At 43.5% G+C, this 20,113-nt stretch overlaps 1 protein-coding gene across 3 annotated transcripts in view; it reads right to left on the reverse strand.

The window, feature by feature from the left end:
• The window catches only part of MTF1 (metal regulatory transcription factor 1), a 43,446-nt gene that overhangs the window by 18,783 nt on the left and 4,550 nt on the right, over positions 1–20,113 (reverse strand). For all 3 annotated transcript variants that reach the window (XM_068539550.1, XM_068539548.1, XM_068539549.1), the window contains exons 3-6: positions 6,660–6,898; positions 5,719–5,850; positions 3,280–3,353; positions 2,697–2,833 (exon numbers count right to left, since the gene is read on the reverse strand). In XM_068539550.1, the coding sequence (XP_068395651.1) occupies positions 2,697–2,833; positions 3,280–3,353; positions 5,719–5,850; positions 6,660–6,898 (582 nt within the window). The remainder of the gene's footprint in view (positions 1–2,696; positions 2,834–3,279; positions 3,354–5,718; positions 5,851–6,659; positions 6,899–20,113) is intronic.

The raw sequence follows: 20,113 nt of genomic DNA on the forward strand, positions 1-20,113 counted from the left end.
TAAGTATGAGAAAATTAATGCTAAGACTAGCAGTGAACTGTCCAAAATCACACAGCTAATTAGCATAACACAAACCCAGTGCTTCTGACTGAAAGTCCATCTTCCTTCCATTACATCACTGTGTCCCCAGCATGGGCATCTCAGGGACCCTTACTCAGAGTGGTACTGAGGGGTTATTATTCATATATGGCTGCCTGGGCTAACTCTGAATTCTGGATTCCTAGAATGCCAGCTGGAATTCACATACTTCATGTGGTAACCCTGCTTTACCTCATGGATCAGTTGTTCCCATTCACACATGCATTCAACAAATACTCACTGAGCATCTACTATGTATTAGGCACTGTTCCAGGCCCAGGGATACAATAATAAAGAAAACAAAGTCCCCGCCACCAGAGAGCTTACATTCTAGTGTGGGGAGGGGGTGCGGACAAAAAACCAAATAAATATACAGTATACAAGATGAGGATACATGCTACGGAGGGTAAGCGGAGTAGGGAAGGCCAGGGTAAGAGCTGCCCTTTTATTAGATTAGGGAAGGCCTCTTAGATAAGGTGGACTTTGAACAGATACTGAAGGAAAGAGGGCATGGGCCATGCACATACATGGGAGAAGTGTTTCACAGAGTATAGCAAGTACAAAGGCCCGGAGGCAAGAGTGGGCTTCCCTTGTTCAAGGAAACACAAGGTGGATGGTACGGCTAAAGTGAAAGGAAGTGATGTAAATGAGGTAAGAGAAGTGACCAGGACAGAGTGTCTAGGGCCTTCTGGACCACTGTAAAGATTCTTTTACTTTAAGTGATACAAGAAGCTACTGAAGGGTTATGAGCAGAGGACAGACATGGACAGAGCAGCAGTGGGGAGAAGAGGGGGAAAGGTGCTAAGAAAACCACTTAGCAGGTGACTGCAGTAATCCAGGCCAAAAAAATGACAGTGGCTTGAATGAAGTAATCAGATCAGATTCTAGATATATTCTCAAGGTAGGGCTGATAGACTTTGCTGGTGGGTGGGGGGTAGGAGGGAAGAAAAGGAGTCAAGAATGACTCTAAGATTTTTGGCCTGCTCCACTAGAAAAACAGAGGTGCCATTTACTAAGATGGGATAGATTGCACCATTTACTAAGATGGGGTAGACTGCAGGAGGAACAGGTTGGGCCATGTCAAGACTGGGAAACCTAGGTGACAGCTGGGGGGAGACATCAAGCGGAAGGTTAATCCGGGCTGGAGGTATAAATTTAGGACTCAAAGGCAATCTCGATGGCATTGAAAGCCTGAGACTAGAGGAGATCCCCTCCCCTGGGGAGCGAACAGCCATCCAGAGTAGGCGAGGTCTGGGCACTGTGCACTAGGGCCCTCCAACGCATAGAGACTGCTGGCAAGAAACTGTCCTCAGATTGTTACAAAAACAAGAAAATTGATCATGACTTCACAAATGCAGCTTTGTACACAAGGACTCTCAAATCTTAGTATTTTCATCTGGTTTTACAGAGGAAGAGACTGAGGCGCAAAGAAGTCATTTGCCTAAGGTCATGTGACTAGTTGTGGAGCCTGGATGTGAATTCACACTCTTTGCTGTTTTGCCTCTTACGACACAGGGGTCAAGAACCAGGCTCTGGAATCAGCCTGCCTGCCTAAAGGGGACTAATTACAAGCTTTGGATATTTAGGCAAGTTATTTAATTTCTCCTTGCCTCAGGTTTCTTTATCAGTGATATGGGAATAATAACAATACTGACCTCTTGTGAGATAATTCACAGAAAAACAGCACAGCACTTGGCATATAGTAAAAATGCAGTAAATATTAGTTATTGTTACTAATAAAACACAGGGGGAGTTATTACTAATAAAACACATTCAAAACACAGTCCTTTTAAAGGGATCCTTTGTTCTTTAAAAATTAGAAACCACAGAATTAAATTATGCTGCCTCTCCCCAGATCAAAACTGTATTACATACTTTAAGAACTGCATTATTCAAAAGGGGGTCAGTGTGCTTCAGTTTCTTTATCTATGAAACAGCAAAATAATAACAGTTCTTAGTTTCTGGGTTCAAAAGGCATAAGGTAAGTTACCCAATACCATATCAGAAGTAATAACAGTAAATTTATCCCAGGACCTCTCCGGAAAGAAGCTGTAGGGGAGAGGGAAATGTGGTGGAAGGGCTTGGTGAAGAACAGACAAAACCACCTAAAACTCTGCAGAGTCTTGCTCTGTGGTTCAGTGCCTTAAGGCGGTGGCTCTCAAACCTTTTGGTCTGCAGACAATTCAAACGGGCAGGGGACCCCCCCAGACTCCGCCTGGTTCTCCAGTGATGGATTAATGAATGTGTGAAGCAAATCATTAACTCATGTCCCAAACTCAAGTGCAGACGTACCATTTTATAGAATGGGAAAATAACACCCTTTGAGAGCACCTGGCTGACACTTTGGAAGCCATTCTGAGACCTCTGGTTCCAAGACATCTCTTCCACCATACCTGACGGAGGGGAGGTGGAGCCGAATCAGGGGCTGAAGCACAGGGAGCCTGGTGGAATTTCTGGCTTCCACCACCTCATCACAAAGACATAGATCTTGACACTGATTTCTTCTCTCTCACTAACAGATTTAGAGAGAAGGCATTTTAACCTTTTATTTTGATATACACACAACTGTTGCTGTTCTATGGTGCCCAGATCAAAACAAGAGACAAAACACTGCACACCTCTGATCCATTGTGATTTAGAAGTGCACTGTATGAATTTCCTTTGTTATCGTGACCTTTCATGTGACTTTTGAGACTGTATTGAGTGCTGAATGTTTTCTCACAGCCATTACTGGGGCAGAAAAAGGGTCTTTCACCTGCAAGAATGACAAGAGGTATTAATTTTACCATAAACTCATTTCACTGGATTAAGACATCTACTTTCCCCTAACAGAGGGAAGTAAATATTCTAATAAGGGTTCAAGTAATAAGTTGGATAAATTACAAGTTAATCATTCCAGTCCTAAAATTTAATGTAGAGCAAAGCACGGAGAATGGCCTGCTCCTGGGAAGTTAAAAGAGAAGATTAGTTTTTTTCCCCCAGATTCTTTTCTGAGAATCTCTGCATTGGTTTTATTTCTTAAGGTTGGACTCCTAAGTCCAATCTTTAGATCCTTTTTACCTCTGAAAGAAACTCAAACATTATAGGTGAAGGCCAAATGATTAGGCCTGCTCTCTCCACAAAGCTCTACAGGTCTCAGTGGAAGTACAGATATTTACTGACTCAATGAAGGTTAAAAGATAAAAATTAGCCTAAACTCACCAGTATGTGTACGGACATGAGTTTTAAGGTGGTGGCTTGCTGCAAATGCTTTTCCACAGCCATCATGATCACACCTAAGTAAGTTGTTTAAGCAGAGAGGATAGCAGTCATTAGCTAATAGACCTTTATCTTCAATATCTCTTGTAAATACAAACTTAAATTAAAGCAACTGCTCAGAACACTATGATCAGCTCAGTGAAACTGGTTTTACAGATGGGAATGATGACAGGTCCCTGGAAAAGTAAGGTCAAATCTGGGATCAGAGGGAGAGGTTGGCCCAGGATAAGTATTTCTTGTCCTGCAAGTAAGGCACATGTTGAGAGCCCTAACAATACAAGCCTTCTGATGAATTACACAACAGAATTCTATTGACAATGAGAACACATATGGAAAATCTACTGCAAATGGAATATAAGGAATAGCAGTGGTGGGTACAGAGGCTCTCACATAGGCATGGGGCCTGAAATACAACACTAGAACAAAATCAGTCAGAACATACTGGCTGTAATGTAATTATCTATAATCTTCAGAGAGCTTTTCTCTTTTACTTTCTTGATAACCAAAGCTAGAGGTAATATTTTCCTCCTTAGAACTCCGAGGGCATTTATCTACATGCTGCTTTTATGGCACCTGTCATTCCCAATCTTATTTTATCTCTATGTGTATACATTTGTTATCTGTTCTCCTAGATTATAATTCCTTTGAGGGCAGGGTCCATGTAGTTCTTTACATCTGCTGTAGTCTTGCACATAGCAGGCAGTCAGTAACTATTTACATGAAAATGAATGCATTTTCTTATAAGCCAACATATTTTATTTCTTAAATAGAAAGCTTCTCTAAAGCATTTTACTTTTTAAGTACATAAAATCATTGTGTCTAAAGCCCCATCTAACATTCAAGAAAAATTAGCAGTTTTAATCATGACAAAAATGCGTGTGATTGAATAGAAATTAGAGTCCCCTTGACAGCCCTATGGGGAAAAAAGTAACCCAAGATTCACAGCAGCTGGAGAGTAACCAACTAGAATCTAAATACTCTTGCTTTTAGAGGGGCCATGACTCAGGAATGCATCTGTAATTTTTGAAACACATTTCCATCTAATTGGTGTTTAAGAGTTGACTGTCCCTGAAGACTTTTCAATTTCTAGGTATCCTAATGAGATGAGTGATTTGAGAACAGAAAGGTAGCATATTTAATGCCATGAACATAAGAGCAATCCCTCCTGTCAAATTCAAAGACATTGTTTATGGGCAATTTTCAGTAATACATCTATATTGCATTTAGGGGGAATCCTTACAAACTGATTACCTTGTTAAAAATGTCATATAATCATCCCAAAGTTGTTCTTCAATCCCTGCTGAATGCCCAGAACCACGCTAAATGCTATGAGCAGAGGAGAAAGTAGATGATACAACTCCTTCCTTCAACCTTATATTTATACATGCGTCAATTAAATATATATGTGTGTGTCCATATATGTATATATATATATAAATTGAAATCTACAGATAAAAATGGATGCTCCGATATGTCTGTATGTACACATGACATATTACAAAGCAACAACCGAACAAGTGATAAAAGAAAAAAATATCTGCACCAGTAGCCTAAGCATCCCTACCCCTCATTTCCCCTCATTTCCTCCTTCCCTCCTCACCTCTTCTTAGGTACGTATCCCTGCCTCTGTGCTCAAAGCTCTTCCAGCATCTCAGTCTCAGATACTGTCTGGTTACTTGTGGTTCTTTTCCACCAGACTAAGGTTCTCAAAAGGAGAGCCGGTATCTTAGTATTTCTCTAGCACTGATAAAAGTACCCACCACGTAAGTGAGTTTCAACAAACGTTTCTTGAAAATAAAGGGGTGGGGAGGCTTCCCTGGTGGCACAGTGGTTAAGAATCCACCTGCCAATGCAGGGGACATGGATTCGAGCCCTGGTCCGGGAAGATCCCACATGCCGCAGAGCAACTAAGCCTGTGAGTCAAAACTACTGAGCCTGTGCTCTAGGGCCGGCGAGCCACAACTACTGAGCCCGTGTGCCACAATTATTGAAGCCCACATGCTCTGCAACAAGAGAAGCCACCACAATGAGAAGCCCGTGCAGCACAACTAGAGAAAGCCCGTGTGCAGTAACAAAGACCCAATGCAGCCAAAAAAAAAAATAAATAAATAAATAAAATAAATTTATTAAAAAAAAAAAGAAAGAAAGAAAGGGAAAGAATGAGGCAGAGAGGCCACCATCCGCAGAGTAGGTAGGGATGCTCTTGGAATCCATCGCCACTCCTCCAATCTGCAGTAGTTGGTTACAAATATCCTGGGGAAAGCAAACACTGCCCAAAGAACCAGCGAAGGGAATTTCCTTTCCACTTTGAAAAATTTTAGAGTACATCAGAACACTCAGCTGAAACCTGGTCAGTGACAAATAGAAAACAGCAAGACCCACCGAAATGGCTTTTCTCCTGTATGGGTTCGAATGTGCTTCCTCAGATCACTGAGCGTGGTGAAGTACTTGCTGCAGCCTTCAGATTCACAGTTAAACGTCTTCCCTGTGTGAAGCCGCTGATGTGCTTTCAGCCTGCAAGATACCCCAGAGAAATCCCCTTTGTCATAATGTACTACAGAGCCTTCCCACGTCAGCTTAATGTGCGTCAGGGTCAAGTGCATAAGAATTCTATAGCCATAATACATTAGTAGCCAACATTTTGTGCTCAAAGAGAAATTCAGAGAAGTATATGGCGTAGAGGTGTGAGTGTGACCCTGGAGCCAGGCTGCCTGGGACTCAAATTCTGTTCTCCTCTACCAGAAGGGGGACCTTGAGCCAGTTACAAAACCTCCCCGTGCTTCCATTTCCTGAGCAGTGGCTGTGAGGATCAGCACTCAGGACACTTCCTAGCACACAATGAGCACTTTTTAAGTGTTAGCTAGTATTTATTATGTGTGCTATTTTATACGCAATGTTGAACACTAATATAAGTCTCTTGACACAAACGGGGGAAAAGGGAAATGGCTGAGTGGACCACTCCCCATTTCTTGGGGGTAGAAAAAAGTTAATCTTTAAGGTGAGGCAGGGAAGGAAGTGAAAGAAACCTTGGCTCCAAGCTCCTGAGCCAACAGGAGGTATTATTCTATGCTAAATACTAAAATCCTGAGGCCAGGATGTCATTCCAGGAGATATGAATCCGGACACAAATGGACTCTGATTTTTAACCAACCTAGTATGTGTCAATCTTTAAGTTACAAGTTCCTCTAATGAACTGTCAACAGTTGAGCATTACTGTCCTCTTTAAAGCTCTGAAAGTGAACGTCTGTACTGTGCAGGGAGAGCTCTGCAGTCAGGGCAGAGCTGCGGTCAGAGGCTGGTGGTGCAGGGAGGAATGGGCTGACCTGTACAGCGTGTTGAACGCCTTCTCACAGCCCTGCACATCACACTCAAAGGGCTTCTCCTTCGTGTGCACCCGCACGTGGATCCTGAGGCTGTAGGAGGTGAGGAAGGCCTTGCCGCAGCCCTCCTGATTACAAACAAAGGTGTACTCTCCCCGGTGGGTCTTCTGGTGGGTGCGCAGGTTGCCTGCTGTGCTGTAGGTGCGGGGACAGCCCTCAAAGGTGCACTGGTACCGCTTTACCTGGCAGACAGAAGACACCTTGTCAGTGGGACAAAAGAGCTGCTCAGGGCCTAACTCCCCCCAGGGCTTGGCTCTCAGGAGATGCAGATGAGACACACAGGTTTTTATCATCAACACAGAAAACACCCTCTAACAAAAGTGGGGAAAATCTTCCTGTTGACCAAATTACACCTAGACGACAAATGATGAGAGTAATGCCCAAGAGACAAGCTTGTAGGTAGGTAAACACTCTAAATGAATATAAGAACAGTGTTTTCGGACTAGTAAACGTCTACCCCCATAGGTGGGCACATACTACTACACTTACCCATATTCAAATACAATTTGACTTTAAGGCTTGATTGAACATCCTGCCCTCTGGCACTATATCTTTTTTTTTTTTAATTATTTATTTATTTATAAATAAAATTATAATTAAATATATAATTAAAATTAATATAATTAAAATTAAAATTTATTTGCATTTCTGTGCAAGGGCTTTCTCTAGTTGCGGCAAGCGGGGGCCACTCTTCATCGCGGTGCATGGGCCTCTCACTATCGCAGCCTCTCTTGTTGCGGAGCACAGGCTCCAGACGTGCAGGCTCAGTAGTTGTGGCTCATGGGCCCAGTTGCTCCGCGGCATGTGGGATCTTCCCAGACCAGGGCTCGAACCCGTCTGGCACTATATCTTGATTGGAGTTGACCAATGTTAAATTGAGTTTAAAACGTTCTGAAATTTATATACTCAGTCATAGGTATACTAGCACAGTTACGTACTAGCATAATTTCCATGCATTATTTTCAGGTCTACAGAATGAAAAAAATGTACCATGAATTTCTGGGAATATGTGGTAGTACGACGTTTCTCAAACTGCCAGCCCATTGGTCTCCTTCCCACCATCACCCTTCTGGAAAGGGTGCTATCCACAGGTGCCTCCACCTCCCTCAATGCCTGTGGAACCACTCGGCCAGGTGGGCTTCACCGGACGAAACCATTCTCTTGAGGTTCCTGGTGGTTAAAACTCTTTCCTCCTTCCCAATTTTCCTTTAGTATTTGAAAAAAAAATCTCATCAACAATGCCTTCTCCTTCTGAAAACTTGTCTTTCACCACACAGTAATTCTCTGGGGCTCTTTATCATCTTCCCTGAGCCACTCACTCCTTTTCTTTAACCTCTAAATGTAGGTTTAGCCCGAAACTTCTCTCTCATCTCCCAAACCTTCCCCATCTCTCCATTGGTTCAGGGGAAGCATCATAGCCTTGGCTGGAGAAGACTGAATTCTGGCACTTAGGTTCAGGACTTTGGGTAGGTCTTTTCACGTCTCTGAACTAAAGATTCTTCATTTCTAAAAGGCAAAACTGAATGCCTGCCCTGTCTGACGGCGCTTCTGAGCAGAACAAAATGAGATAAAGCATCTGTGGAAAGACTTTGTCATTGATCTGATGCTATACATATCAGGGTGCTAGTTCTGCCTATTCCTCAGCTTTAGCAAAAATCTTCATCCCTTAATCCTCATCTTTCTCCAAAGCTTCAGTCCATAGCTCTCACCACACTACTGGTATTCATTCAACAGTTAATGAACTACTATGTCCCAGGCAACAAGTTAGATACCACAGATAAAAAGGCGAACAAGACATAAAGCTCTGTCTTTAAAGAGCACCATTTTAATGAGGCAGATGCGCACAAACTATTATACACTGTGCTGAGTCGGACAACAGATACACACCCGTGGTGCTTGGGAAGCATAAAAAAGGGAAACCTAACCCCTCTAAGAAAGACTGGACACAGTGAAGGCTCAGAAGCTGAGGCACTCTCTCTGAACTGAGGGTGTTTTTTGGTTTGCCTATTTGTCCATTTTGTAGGGATTAAACTGAAAAAATGTTCCTCAGACAAACCGGAAGAGATGGGCATTCCAGAAAGAAGTAACACCTTGAGAACTACATTGGAGAGATATATGAGTACGCTGGTACAGGGGACCACAAACACACCTGAGTAGGCAAGAGACTGGAAAAAGAATCTAGAAAAATAAGGTGAAGCCTCCTTAGTTAAGCTATAGAGTAGAGGAATAGGACAATGGGAGCCATCAGTAGGTTTTAACCAAGACAGCAACACAATCAGATGTGGGGTTTAGAAAAGATCATTCTGGAAGCTGTGGAAGACAGACTGGAAGGCTAAGAGAATAGAAGAAGGGGTAGAGATTAAGAGAAGGGAGACAATAGTCCAAGATAGAGATGAGAAGAATCTGAACTCGGGAAGTGGTAGTGGACATCATGAGAGATGAATTGCAGAGAAATTAAAAGGGGAGAAATGAGTGGCTGTAGTGACAACTGGGTGCTGAGGCATGGCAGCAGTCAGGGAGAGGCAAAGTCAAGATCAACTCCCGTGACTGGGGCCTGGATGACCAAAGAGATGGTCACATACCAATTTTGGACTGGATGGGGGTTGGGGAGAGACGATAAGTTGGGTTTGAGGTGCTGCCAGGTAGAAATGTCTAGTAGACAGACATATAGGCTGGAAGCTAAAAAGAAAATCTACAGCAGGAGTCTCTGGTACACAGATAATAGCTGACTTGACTTTACACTAAAGCAGGCTGGTTCAAGCCACAGCTCTGCCACTTACTGTGTAACCTTGGGAAAATTACTTAAGCTGAGTCTCAATTTCCTGTATATAACAAGGAAACAAAATCGATCTTTTTGGGGTTGTTGTAATCATTAGGAATAATCTGCATAAAGTATTTCAATACAGGGACTGGCATATAGTAGATGCTCAGTAAAATCTTGGCTACAAGGACAAAAGACGGGCTCCTGAATGTCACCGGTGTTTAAGGAACTGGTCAAAGAAGAGAAGCCATTGATGGATGAGTGTGAGACAGGGCTGGGGAATTAGGAAGAGAAGCAAAGGAGACGGATGTCACAGAAGCCAAAAGATAAAGAGTCTCAAGGAAAAGAGAATGATCAAAATGTTAAATATCAGAGAAAACAAGGAAGATAGGACTGGGGAAACTACTGGATCCAGCAGCTAGGAATTCACCAATGACTCAGCAAGACTAGTTTTAATGGACTGATGAGGTAGAAGTCTGGATGAAGGTGAATAATGAAAGGCGGGGATAGATGAGGTCAGAAGTCTGGATGAAGGTGAATAACGAAAGGCGGGGACTGATGAGGTCAGAAGTCTGGATGAAGGTGAATAACGAAAGGCGGGGATAGAGACTGGAGGTGGAGAGCAGCAGCACAAGTGGACTTTTGAGTTGATGAAGTGCTGTTTGTCTGTTTGAAGTAAGATAGGTCTTGAGCATATCTGGAAGGAGAAGTGTCCTGGAAGAAAGAAGCTGAGGATCTGGGAGGAACATGAAGACCACAAGGATATTTAAACGCCTGGGCGGAGGGAAAAGCCTCAGGTAGGGGGAAGGACATTCAGTTTCAGAGAAGGAGGATCCGAGGTGAGGATGGGTATGACTCAAGGGCCCTGTGGGCCATGCGGTCTCTCTCACAGCCACTCAACTCCGCTGCTGTATGTGACAGTAACCATAGACAATATATAAATGGACAAGCAAGGCTGTGCTCCAAAAAAACTTTATTTATGGACAATGAAATCTGAATTTCATATCATTTTCATATATCATGAAATAATGTTCTTTTGATTTTAAAAATAACTTAAGAATGTGAAAACCATTCTACAAAAACTGGCATCTGTATGGATTTGGCCTGTGGACCACAGTTTGCCAAACCCTGAAAACCTGTTGGTGTGGGGAAGGGAGGGGCCCATCTCCCCTCTGGCTCCTTGTCCTTCTCTCAAAAGCCCATCTCCCGGGTGTGGAGAAAAGGGAACCCTCTTGCACTGTTGGTGGGAATGTAAATTGATACAGCCACTATGGAGAACAGTACGGAGGTTCCTTAAAAAACTAAAAATAGAACTACCATAGGACCCAGCAATCCCACTACTGGCATATACCCTGAGAAAACCATAATTCAAAAAGAGTCATGTACCACAATGACCACTGCAGCTCTATTTACAATCGCCAGGACATGGAAGCAACCTAAGTGTCCATCGACAGATGCATGGATAAAGAAGATGTGGCACATATATACAATGGAATATTACTCAGCCATAAAAAGAAACGAAATTGAGCTATTTGTAGAGAGGTGGATGGACCTAGAGTCTGTCATACAAAGTGAAGTAAGTCAGAAAGAGAAAAACAAATACCGTATGCAAACACATATATATGGAATCTTAAAAAAAAAAAAAAAAAAGGTTATGAAGAACCCAGGGGCAGGACAGGAATAAAGATGCGGATGTAGAGAATGGACTTGAGGACATGGGGAGGGGGAAGGGTAAGCTGGGACGAAGTGAGAGAGTGGCATGGACTTATATACACTACCAAATGTAAAACAGATAGCTAGTGGGAAGCAGCCGCATAGCACAGGGACATCAGCTCAGTGCTCTGTCACCACCTAGAGGGGTGGGATAGGGAGGGTAGGAGGGAGATGCAAAAGGGAGGAGATATGGGGATATATGTATGTGTATAGCTGATTCACTTTGTTATATAAAGCAGAAACTAACACACCATTGTAAAGCAATTATACTTCAATAAAGATGTTATAAAAAAAAAAAAAGCCCATCTCCCCTCTGGCTCCTTGTCCTTCTCTCAAAAGCCCAACCACCCATAGGATCTTGCACATGTCTTTAGGTTCCCCAGGCAAGCGCTCTCTCACTCATTCACCCCTTTCCCTTCCCCATGCCACACACGACGTGCTCCATAAACATCTGCTGAACTGAACTACTGACCAGGCATTCTCATGTCTCAGTGCCTAGCTTTGAAGCCAATCACTGCCAGATTTATTCTAAAACAGTGTCCCACATGTACCACCTCTCTGCTCAAATGATTAAGTGCCAATTCCCTAGCCTCGTATTCAAAGTCCTTCCAGCTCCTCTTCTGTCACCAGGCCAAAAGCAGGCTCTGTCGAGGCCTACAGGGGACAGTAACCCCTTCCCTAACTGCAACACTGAATTCCCACTCGCCTGCCTTTGTTCTCTCTCTTTTCTCTCTACTGGAAATGCCTGGTTCCTTTCTTCTCTGCTTTTCTGAGTCTCTCTCTTCCATTCAAGCCTCACTACCTCCGATGCCCGCCACTATCACTCCATATCTATGTGACAGTGCCCTTCTCTGAATTCTAATAATATTTAACTATGCCACTCAGCGTACATGGTTAATTACCCTCTCACGCACATGTCCTGATTTTTCATCAAGACTAAAAACAAACCTCTTTGGTGCTGCAAGATAGAGATTTCAAAATGATCACTGACCAGGAAGGAGAACCAGGACCCCATGAATGCTATAATAAAGGAGTCTGCATGTCTCCGTCGTACAGCTTACGACAACGGTGAATGACAAGAGCAGAATTTCATTCTTAAGACGCTACAGCAGTTGATAACTTTGTAAGTAACAAGTGCAACTAACTATCCCTCCCTGTCTCCCAGCCCTACCAACCCCTGCTCCCATCTAGGTTTTCTTACTTGGCCAATTCAAGCTTCCATTAAGTGTTCCTTCCTCAAGGACCTCTTCCCTGACCGATCCCTACCCTCTCCCCAAACCAGAAGAGGTACCCTTATTACAGGTTCTCATGGCATCCTGTATTTCTTTAAAGCACGTAGACAATTTACATGATTATCTGTTTGGAATCTAGGCACAGCAGTAGCTGGAAAGCAGGAGGCACTAAGTAGATGTTTGTGGAGTTAAATGAATAAACGGCTACTCTCCAGCTGGACTGTAGGCTCCATGAGAGCAAGAACCACATCCGTCTTGCTCACTGCCAACAGCCTCAGGAACTAGCCTCGTGGAGAAGTAACTCAGATTTGTTGAGTGAAGGAATGGATGACTAAACGAACAAACAAAACAAAACCAACAGGACTTAGTGTTGAGGAAAGTAGTGGCAAGGACTTTAAGTGACAAAGCAACAGAGTTTCAAGGAGGATGGTCAACCAGGTCAAATGTAGCAGAGGTGACTGAGGAAGCATTTCTTGGACTCAGCCAACTCACAAGGTCAGAACTGCCCCAGCAAGACTAGCTTCATTGGAGGGGCAGGGGCAGAAGCCAGGATGTAACAAGCTGAAAAGTCAGGGAAAAGGGAGGAGCTAGGGCCAATGAATATAACTACTCTTTCACGGAACGGCTGAGGAGAGAGAGGGGAAAGTTAGGAGAGAGGACAAAGAGTGGGAAAGGTATTTGCATTTAACGGGGGGGACAGATGACTGTCAAAGCAAATGCTCCCCAAGAGTATGCTGAATAAACGCGCAACCTCATCCCATCTGGAGGAAGGCAGTAAATGCAAGTCTCTATACTGTGTCTTTCAGAATCGTTTCTAAACAGCACCAAATTTCACAAAAAGGGAAAACTAAACCACCTCAAACTGGATCAGAGGAGGAAGTTGCAAAAAACACGTTACACAGCGGAGATGTTGCAACATTTGGTACATTTAAATACAACTAATGTTTTCTGAATGCATACATGCATGATAAACCTTGTTCCAGGGATTATTTTCTCCCAGGTGCTAGGGATAGAGAAAAAATGGCCCCTGCTCTCAAGGAGTTCAAAGTCAAGAGGCAATTCAAGCAGACAAGAACAATATGGTATGAGAAGTTGTATGGATACTAGAATATAGAGAAAAACTTAGAAAAAAAAAACTACAAAAAACTTAAACTTGGGGATGACTAAGAAAAGCTTCTCGAAGGAGGTGATACCCAAGCTAAATTTAAAGAACTTGAGGGAGAGGTGACACATAATAAATTGGCCTATCGAAATTAACTGAAGTATCTGTAATATGAACATAATGTCACCAAAGATTCCATTGGAAAACACGTTTCTCCAAATGAGTTTGAGCACTGCATCACCTAAACAGCTGTCGATTACGAAGTTAAGGAGCTCAGAGACAGCACAGTTTGGGCTCACTGAGGACGAACCAGGTCTAATGCTAGGAATGGGCAGGAGGCATGAGCTTTCAGAGAACTGATGTTGATTCATAAAGTGTTCTGAGTAGTTCTAGAACAGAGAAGTATTTAACAAGGATGACTGCCCTGTTAAGTCAACAGGACCAGAGGAGGAAAGGTGAATGAGAGAAGCAAAAATGAGAAAAACACTGGAACTCCAGGAGACAAAAGCTTAAAAAAATTCAGAAGAGAAAAAAGGCTGGGTTTCTGCTGGAGGAAAAAGAAATGAGTCCGAGAGAACTAGATCCTACACACACTAAGAGCGCCATTCTCAATAAGGAAAGGGAGCCTCTGATCGTGAGCACCCAGCACCTGAACATTCTTATGAATAAATGATTGGCTTGGCTGTTACAGCTGTAGGAGCTGCCCTTTCCTTCCCATCACTAGGGACTTCCCATCCCTCTCCCCAGTACCAACTCTGTTTCCACACTGGCAGTGATCTCCTTTCTCCCACTCCATAATGTGCAACCAAAGAGCTCGAAGTAGAAATGGAAGAGCCCTGCAGTGACCTCCACTGACCATCTCAGAGCTGAATTCACATAGCTGCTCCCACACCTCAATCCTTTACCCTTACAGAACTAATGCCACCCATCCTGTTGCCCCTCATTTCTCAGCCCTTTTCATAGCTAATGGGTTTCAGTGTCTGATTCTCCTCTGTCTTCGCAAAGGTGGTGTGTATGATAGAAAAGCACAAAGTCCTCAGTTCAAATCTCAGCTCTACCACTTGCCAGTTGTATGTTTCTAAGCCTCCGTTTTCTCATCTGTAAAATGAGAGCTAACAGTACCTATTTTATAAGATTAGTATGAAAATACAAGACTATCAGAGTCCCTAACACAGTGCCTAGTACACAGCAGGCACTCAACAGGATGCTAACCATCTAACCCTCTTGCCACTGTCATTGCCAGCCTAACAGGAGTCCTCAATCTTTAGCTGTAAGAGTCCTCAGCTTATGAAGTAAGTAAGTCATGGGAATGTAATGTACAGCATGGTAACTACAGTTAATAATACTGTATTGTATATTTGAAAGTTGCTGAGAGAGTAGATCTTAAACTTCTCATCACGAGAAGAAAAGATTGTAACTCTGCGTGGGGATGGACGGTAACTAGACTTACAGTGGTGATCATTTGGCAATATATACAATTACTGAATCATTATGTTATATAGTGTTATATGTCAATTTTACCTCAATTGAAAAAAATTAAGAATAATATTGAAAAAGAGCCCCCAGCTTTGCCTCGTGCCCCAACTGCCCACCATGGAAGTAACTTTTGGGGGCCTGCTGCTACGGAAGGCTGAGAAGTCCAAGGGAGCAGAGCATGAGCGTGGAAGGTTACCTGTGGCAACGGCTGCACCTAGAACCCCTCCAGCGGAACTACCAACATGTTCCCCTTGTAAAACACGGTTCAAAATGGTGGGTCACATTCCACAGCTGTATTAATATGACAGTTCAGCAAATTAGGGGTCAGTGGGTTCCAGGGAACCCAAACACAATTTATAACCCTGTTTTAGGAGAAAATGCTTCCCAAAGAGTTCCTAACAAAGACAATTTTAACCTTTTCTTTAACAGAATACCTCCTTCCATACCTCCTTCAAGAACTATGTGGGCCTACGAGGAAGAGAAAGTAAATGAACATTCACCAAACCAGACCAAACCACCATGCACCAGACACTATGCATCCCGTTATATATTTATAAATGAATAAATCTCAGTTCACCATCACGAAACGCAACGGGATGTTTTCATTTCAATTTTACAAAAGGGGAAACAGAGCAGCTTACCCAAGGCCACACTGTATATACCAGAACAAAGACGGAACCTAGGTCTAAATTATCCCTGCGCACATCACAGAAGAAACAATTTTAAGAATAAGCTTGATTTAAATAAGAGAATAACATTTGGATTCTTTCTCCAATGTCCTACCACAGCGAAATTTTAGCAATACTCAACAGGTACAGCCTATGTAAAATGTAAATCCGAGAACTGTTATTCCTGCAGCATTATGCTGGAAAACTAGTATGAACATAAAACCACCCTTGTCCCTTTTCCAAGCCAGTGGGCCTCAGTGATGGAAATGCTGAATGCTGCACAGAGGTATGTGACACACATGCAGGCATGCAGGGGACAGCGCTCAAATGACTTGTCTGCTGGTAAACAGAAAATGCTTCCAGCTCTGGTTTCCTACCGAACCTCGCACATACAGCCTCTAGCGGTCTCCCTGCTAGACTCCCCTAGAGTCCCTCAGTGCACAGATTATTTCTTTGTTCTTCCTGGTATTTGACAAATGTAGATACTCAATAAGCAAAAGCTTGTGGAAAGAATGAATGGATCCTTAACACTAGCATTTCAAGCACAAACAGTCTCTGTCCTAGTTCTGAAGGGCAATTCCGTGGGTATTCAGAAGGGAACCTGTAAAGGAATATAATCACTGTGTGCAAAGACTAAAAGTGGGTGGGTCCCCTCTGCAGAGTCAGCAACAACCTGGTTTGTCTGAGTGGATCCTTCCACTGCCTGAGGGATTGATAATGAGGAATGAGATTGGAACTGGGTCTCCCAAGGTAAAGGGCACGTTGCAAAAAGGCTCTGAAACACTGGAGTCAAATTTTCCCCCCTATTTTTATACCTAAAATTTGTCACACTAAAAAAACCAGACCCCTTGGAATGTCACTGACCAACGTAGCAAGCAGCCTAATTCATAAAGCATCACTGTAACTGTGCTTCTTGGTAGAAAAAGCTATTCTCTCCCAATCAATACACTGGAATACTCTGATGCATCATGAAGAGCATATTTGGTATGTGATTCCTGGGCTTCTTCACACTTCTTCTTTTTTTTTTTTTTTTTTAAATTTTATAGCTACTTTATTTATTTATTTATTTTTGGCTGTGTTGGGTCTTCGGTTCGTGCGAGGGCTTTCTCTAGTTGCGGCAAGCGGGGGCCACTCTTCATCGCGGTGCGGGGACCGCTCTTCACCGCGGTGCGCGGGCCTTTCACTATCGCGGCCCCTCCCGTTGCGGGGCACAGGCTCCAGACGCGCAGGCTCAGTAGTTGTGGCTCACGGGCCCAGCTGCTCCGTGGCATGTGGGATCTTCCCAGACCAGGGCTCGAACCCGTGTCCCCTGCATTAGCAGGCAGACTCTCAACCACTGCGCCACCAGGGAAGCCCCTTCACACTTCTTGGCCAACCATGCAGCAGAAAAGTGCAAGATCAGTTGGTGGGGCGGGGAGGAACGTTATGTTCACCAATGTGGTTCAGACAGAGGTAGATGAACAGATAACCTAACAGTCCTGGAAAGGTCTCAGGAAGGGCACAGATGCAAGAAAGTTTGGGAAACCATCGACTGCATGAACTGACTAAAGGAAATACAGCTCCTTAGAAATACAGCTGAGTAGAAAGGTTTTAAAAGAGCAATGCTTAAGAATGCTGATCCTGGACTTCCCTGGTGGCGCAGTGGTTAAGAATCCTCCTGCCAAGGCAGAGGACATGGGTTCGAACCCTGGTCTGGGAAGATCCCACATGCCACGGAGCAACTAAGCCCACAAGCCACAACTACTGAAGCCCGAGTGCCACAACTACTGAAGCCCACACGCCTAGAGCCCGTGCTGCACAACAAGAAGCTACCGCAATGAGAAGCCCGCGCACTGCAATGAAGACCCAACGCAGCCATAAATAAATTAATTAAAAAAAAAAAAAGAATGCTGATCCTCAGCAAAATGACAATGTTTTGATTTGAGAGTTTTCAAAGCTACCAAATCAACAGGCAGACAGTAGTAAAGTAGCAAGTTCAAGAATAAGACATGTGCAATTTGAATGGGAATGACCAGTGGCCCTGCGGAAGGAGAAGACAGCACCTGTAGCAAGGTTCTGGTTGGTTTATTTTTGCACACGACAAGCATGAGGGAAAAAAATGAAGTAATAGGTAAGCCAACCACACACTATAGGAAACAATGGAACAATCAAGGGTAAACAGGAAAATCAAGCTAAAATCTGACTCTGAAAATAAGCTGCTTCGGAAGCCAAGAAGACTTAACTAGTTATCAAATGATCTGATTTCTCAAGAGTAACACCTGGGCGTAGAGATGGAGAAAAGACCAAGTTTTTGTTTTTCTGGGTTTTCTTTAAAGGTGGGGGTGGGGCAATGTAAAGAAATCATGAAGAGTGTTATCAAATAGTCATAAACACTGGCCTCTTCAGGCCAATTAAATGGATTTAAATGCCAAAAAATAAAATAAAATAACACCTCTGTTAAAACGAAAGCTACACGTCTGTTAAAACAAAAGCTACGGTTAAGATGGTGCTTCAGGAAGGCGAGTCTCCTGAATGCCTGGTCATTTAGCAAAATTTTCAAAGGCTGAAAGCCACTGCTGCTTCTCCCTCAATCCCCAACCAACCCTGCAACTAATGATTTCAAAAATAGTTTCTAGAATCTTCCGTGTAGGTCTCATGGATAGAATGGGAAAATGTGGTGAGAGGAAAGTAGAGTGAGCTAAATCCACGGTAGACTGAACAAGGTGCTTACATGTGCCCTTGACCTTGTCCTATTACATGATTATCAAGGATCAGAAGACATGAGTGGTAAACCAGGCTTGCAAGTAGGACGAAGTGGGAAAGTGACAGCTCATATCACTGACTGCATAATCATTCCTTCTCTACCATCTCCTCCTTTTCTGCCTAGATCAGCATTTCCCAAAATGTGTTCCACAAAACACTGACCGTGGAAATAAGACCTGAAAAATGGTTTCCCAAGTTCAAAATATTTGGAGAATTCTGCATGTCCTTCCTTCTTAGTTATTATCAAAAGCTCTTGAGAAATCCCATACTAATAAGCAAATCTCTGTCTTGATTTAACTTTATGTTTGCCAAACATCTGCTCTTGAAACACTCTCACATAGTAATCATTAACTGAGGATGGCCCAAAGTTTAGGCCCTAAGCCATGTTCAAATTTCCTCATCACTCTTCTTCCTCCAACTACCCTATTAGAAAAAGAAAAGAAAAAGTTGATGCTTCCTGCCTCCTGTTTCCTCACTGCCCACTCACTTCTCCATCGCTGGACATCTGGCTTCAGCCTCCAGCGCTCTAGCGCAAGTCTTCCCATGAGGTGATCAATTGCACAAGCAGCAGAACTAATGGCTCCTCTTCGGCCCCTCAATCCCTCTGCAGGGTCACAAGGGAATATTCACACTTCTTAAATCTCTCTTCCCTCAGCTTCCACAGCACTGCGTTCCACCCAACCCTGGGACTATGGGAACTCTGGTTCCTCTTTCTCTTTCCAACCCTTCAATTCTCAGAACAATTCTTACTTCTCCCTTGGGTTATTTGCCCACAGTTTGAACTACTGCTCCTTCATGGATCCGCAATTCTAATCCCCAGCCACTTCCTCGACTTCAGGTCCACATTTCCAAAGGGCTTCTCAACTTGTTCACGTTGCTCTTCCCTAAGGACTATACATTCATTATACTCCGACCATCTCATCAATTTCCCCACCAAACATTCTCCTCTTCCTGTCTTCTTGATTCCTGTTGTGGAATCACCATTCATGGAGGGCGAGGGGGACAGGAGAGTCGGCCGCTTTCTCCTCAGCAGGCACAGAGCACTCTGAATGAGCCTCAAAGTACCTATCACAGTGGACTTGAACTACTTAACTCACTACTGAGATCGGAAGCTCCATCAGTCACCCATGTGGCCCCTGTGCTAAGAGACAGAAGAAACTCAACACGCTTGGAAAAACGGATGAATCCTTTGAGTCAGACCCAATTCATGGCTCATTCTTCAAACTCCAATAATATACCAAGTTCTCTTATACTTCAACAAAAGCTCTGGATTCTTTCCACACCATCCTTCATCAGACTCAAAGGAAACCCCAAACCTAAACTGCAACTATCTCCTAACCAGGCAATCAAGCTGCCACGGCTACCAGAGCAACCTTTCTAAAATACCACTCTAACCACATCACTCCTTGGCTCAGACACCTTCAGTGTATTTCCAGAATACAGTCCAGGTCCCTCTGCATGCTGTCACTGCCTTCCATGTCTGAATCTCTGCTGTATTTCCATCCTTCTCTGCTACAACTCCCTATGTTCTAGACTAAGGGTAGTCAGGGTAGCCCACTGCCTGTTTTGTAAGTAAAATTTTATTGGAATACAGCTAACTGACATTTGGGGCCAGACAATTATTTATGTGTTGTAGGGAGCTGTCCCGTGCACTGTAGATATTTTACAGACCTTTGGTCTCTACCCACTAGATTCCAGTAGCA

The sequence above is a fragment of the Eschrichtius robustus genome, chromosome 3 (genome assembly GCF_028021215.1).
Source record: "Eschrichtius robustus isolate mEscRob2 chromosome 3, mEscRob2.pri, whole genome shotgun sequence".
Lineage (NCBI taxonomy): Eukaryota > Metazoa > Chordata > Mammalia > Artiodactyla > Eschrichtiidae > Eschrichtius > Eschrichtius robustus.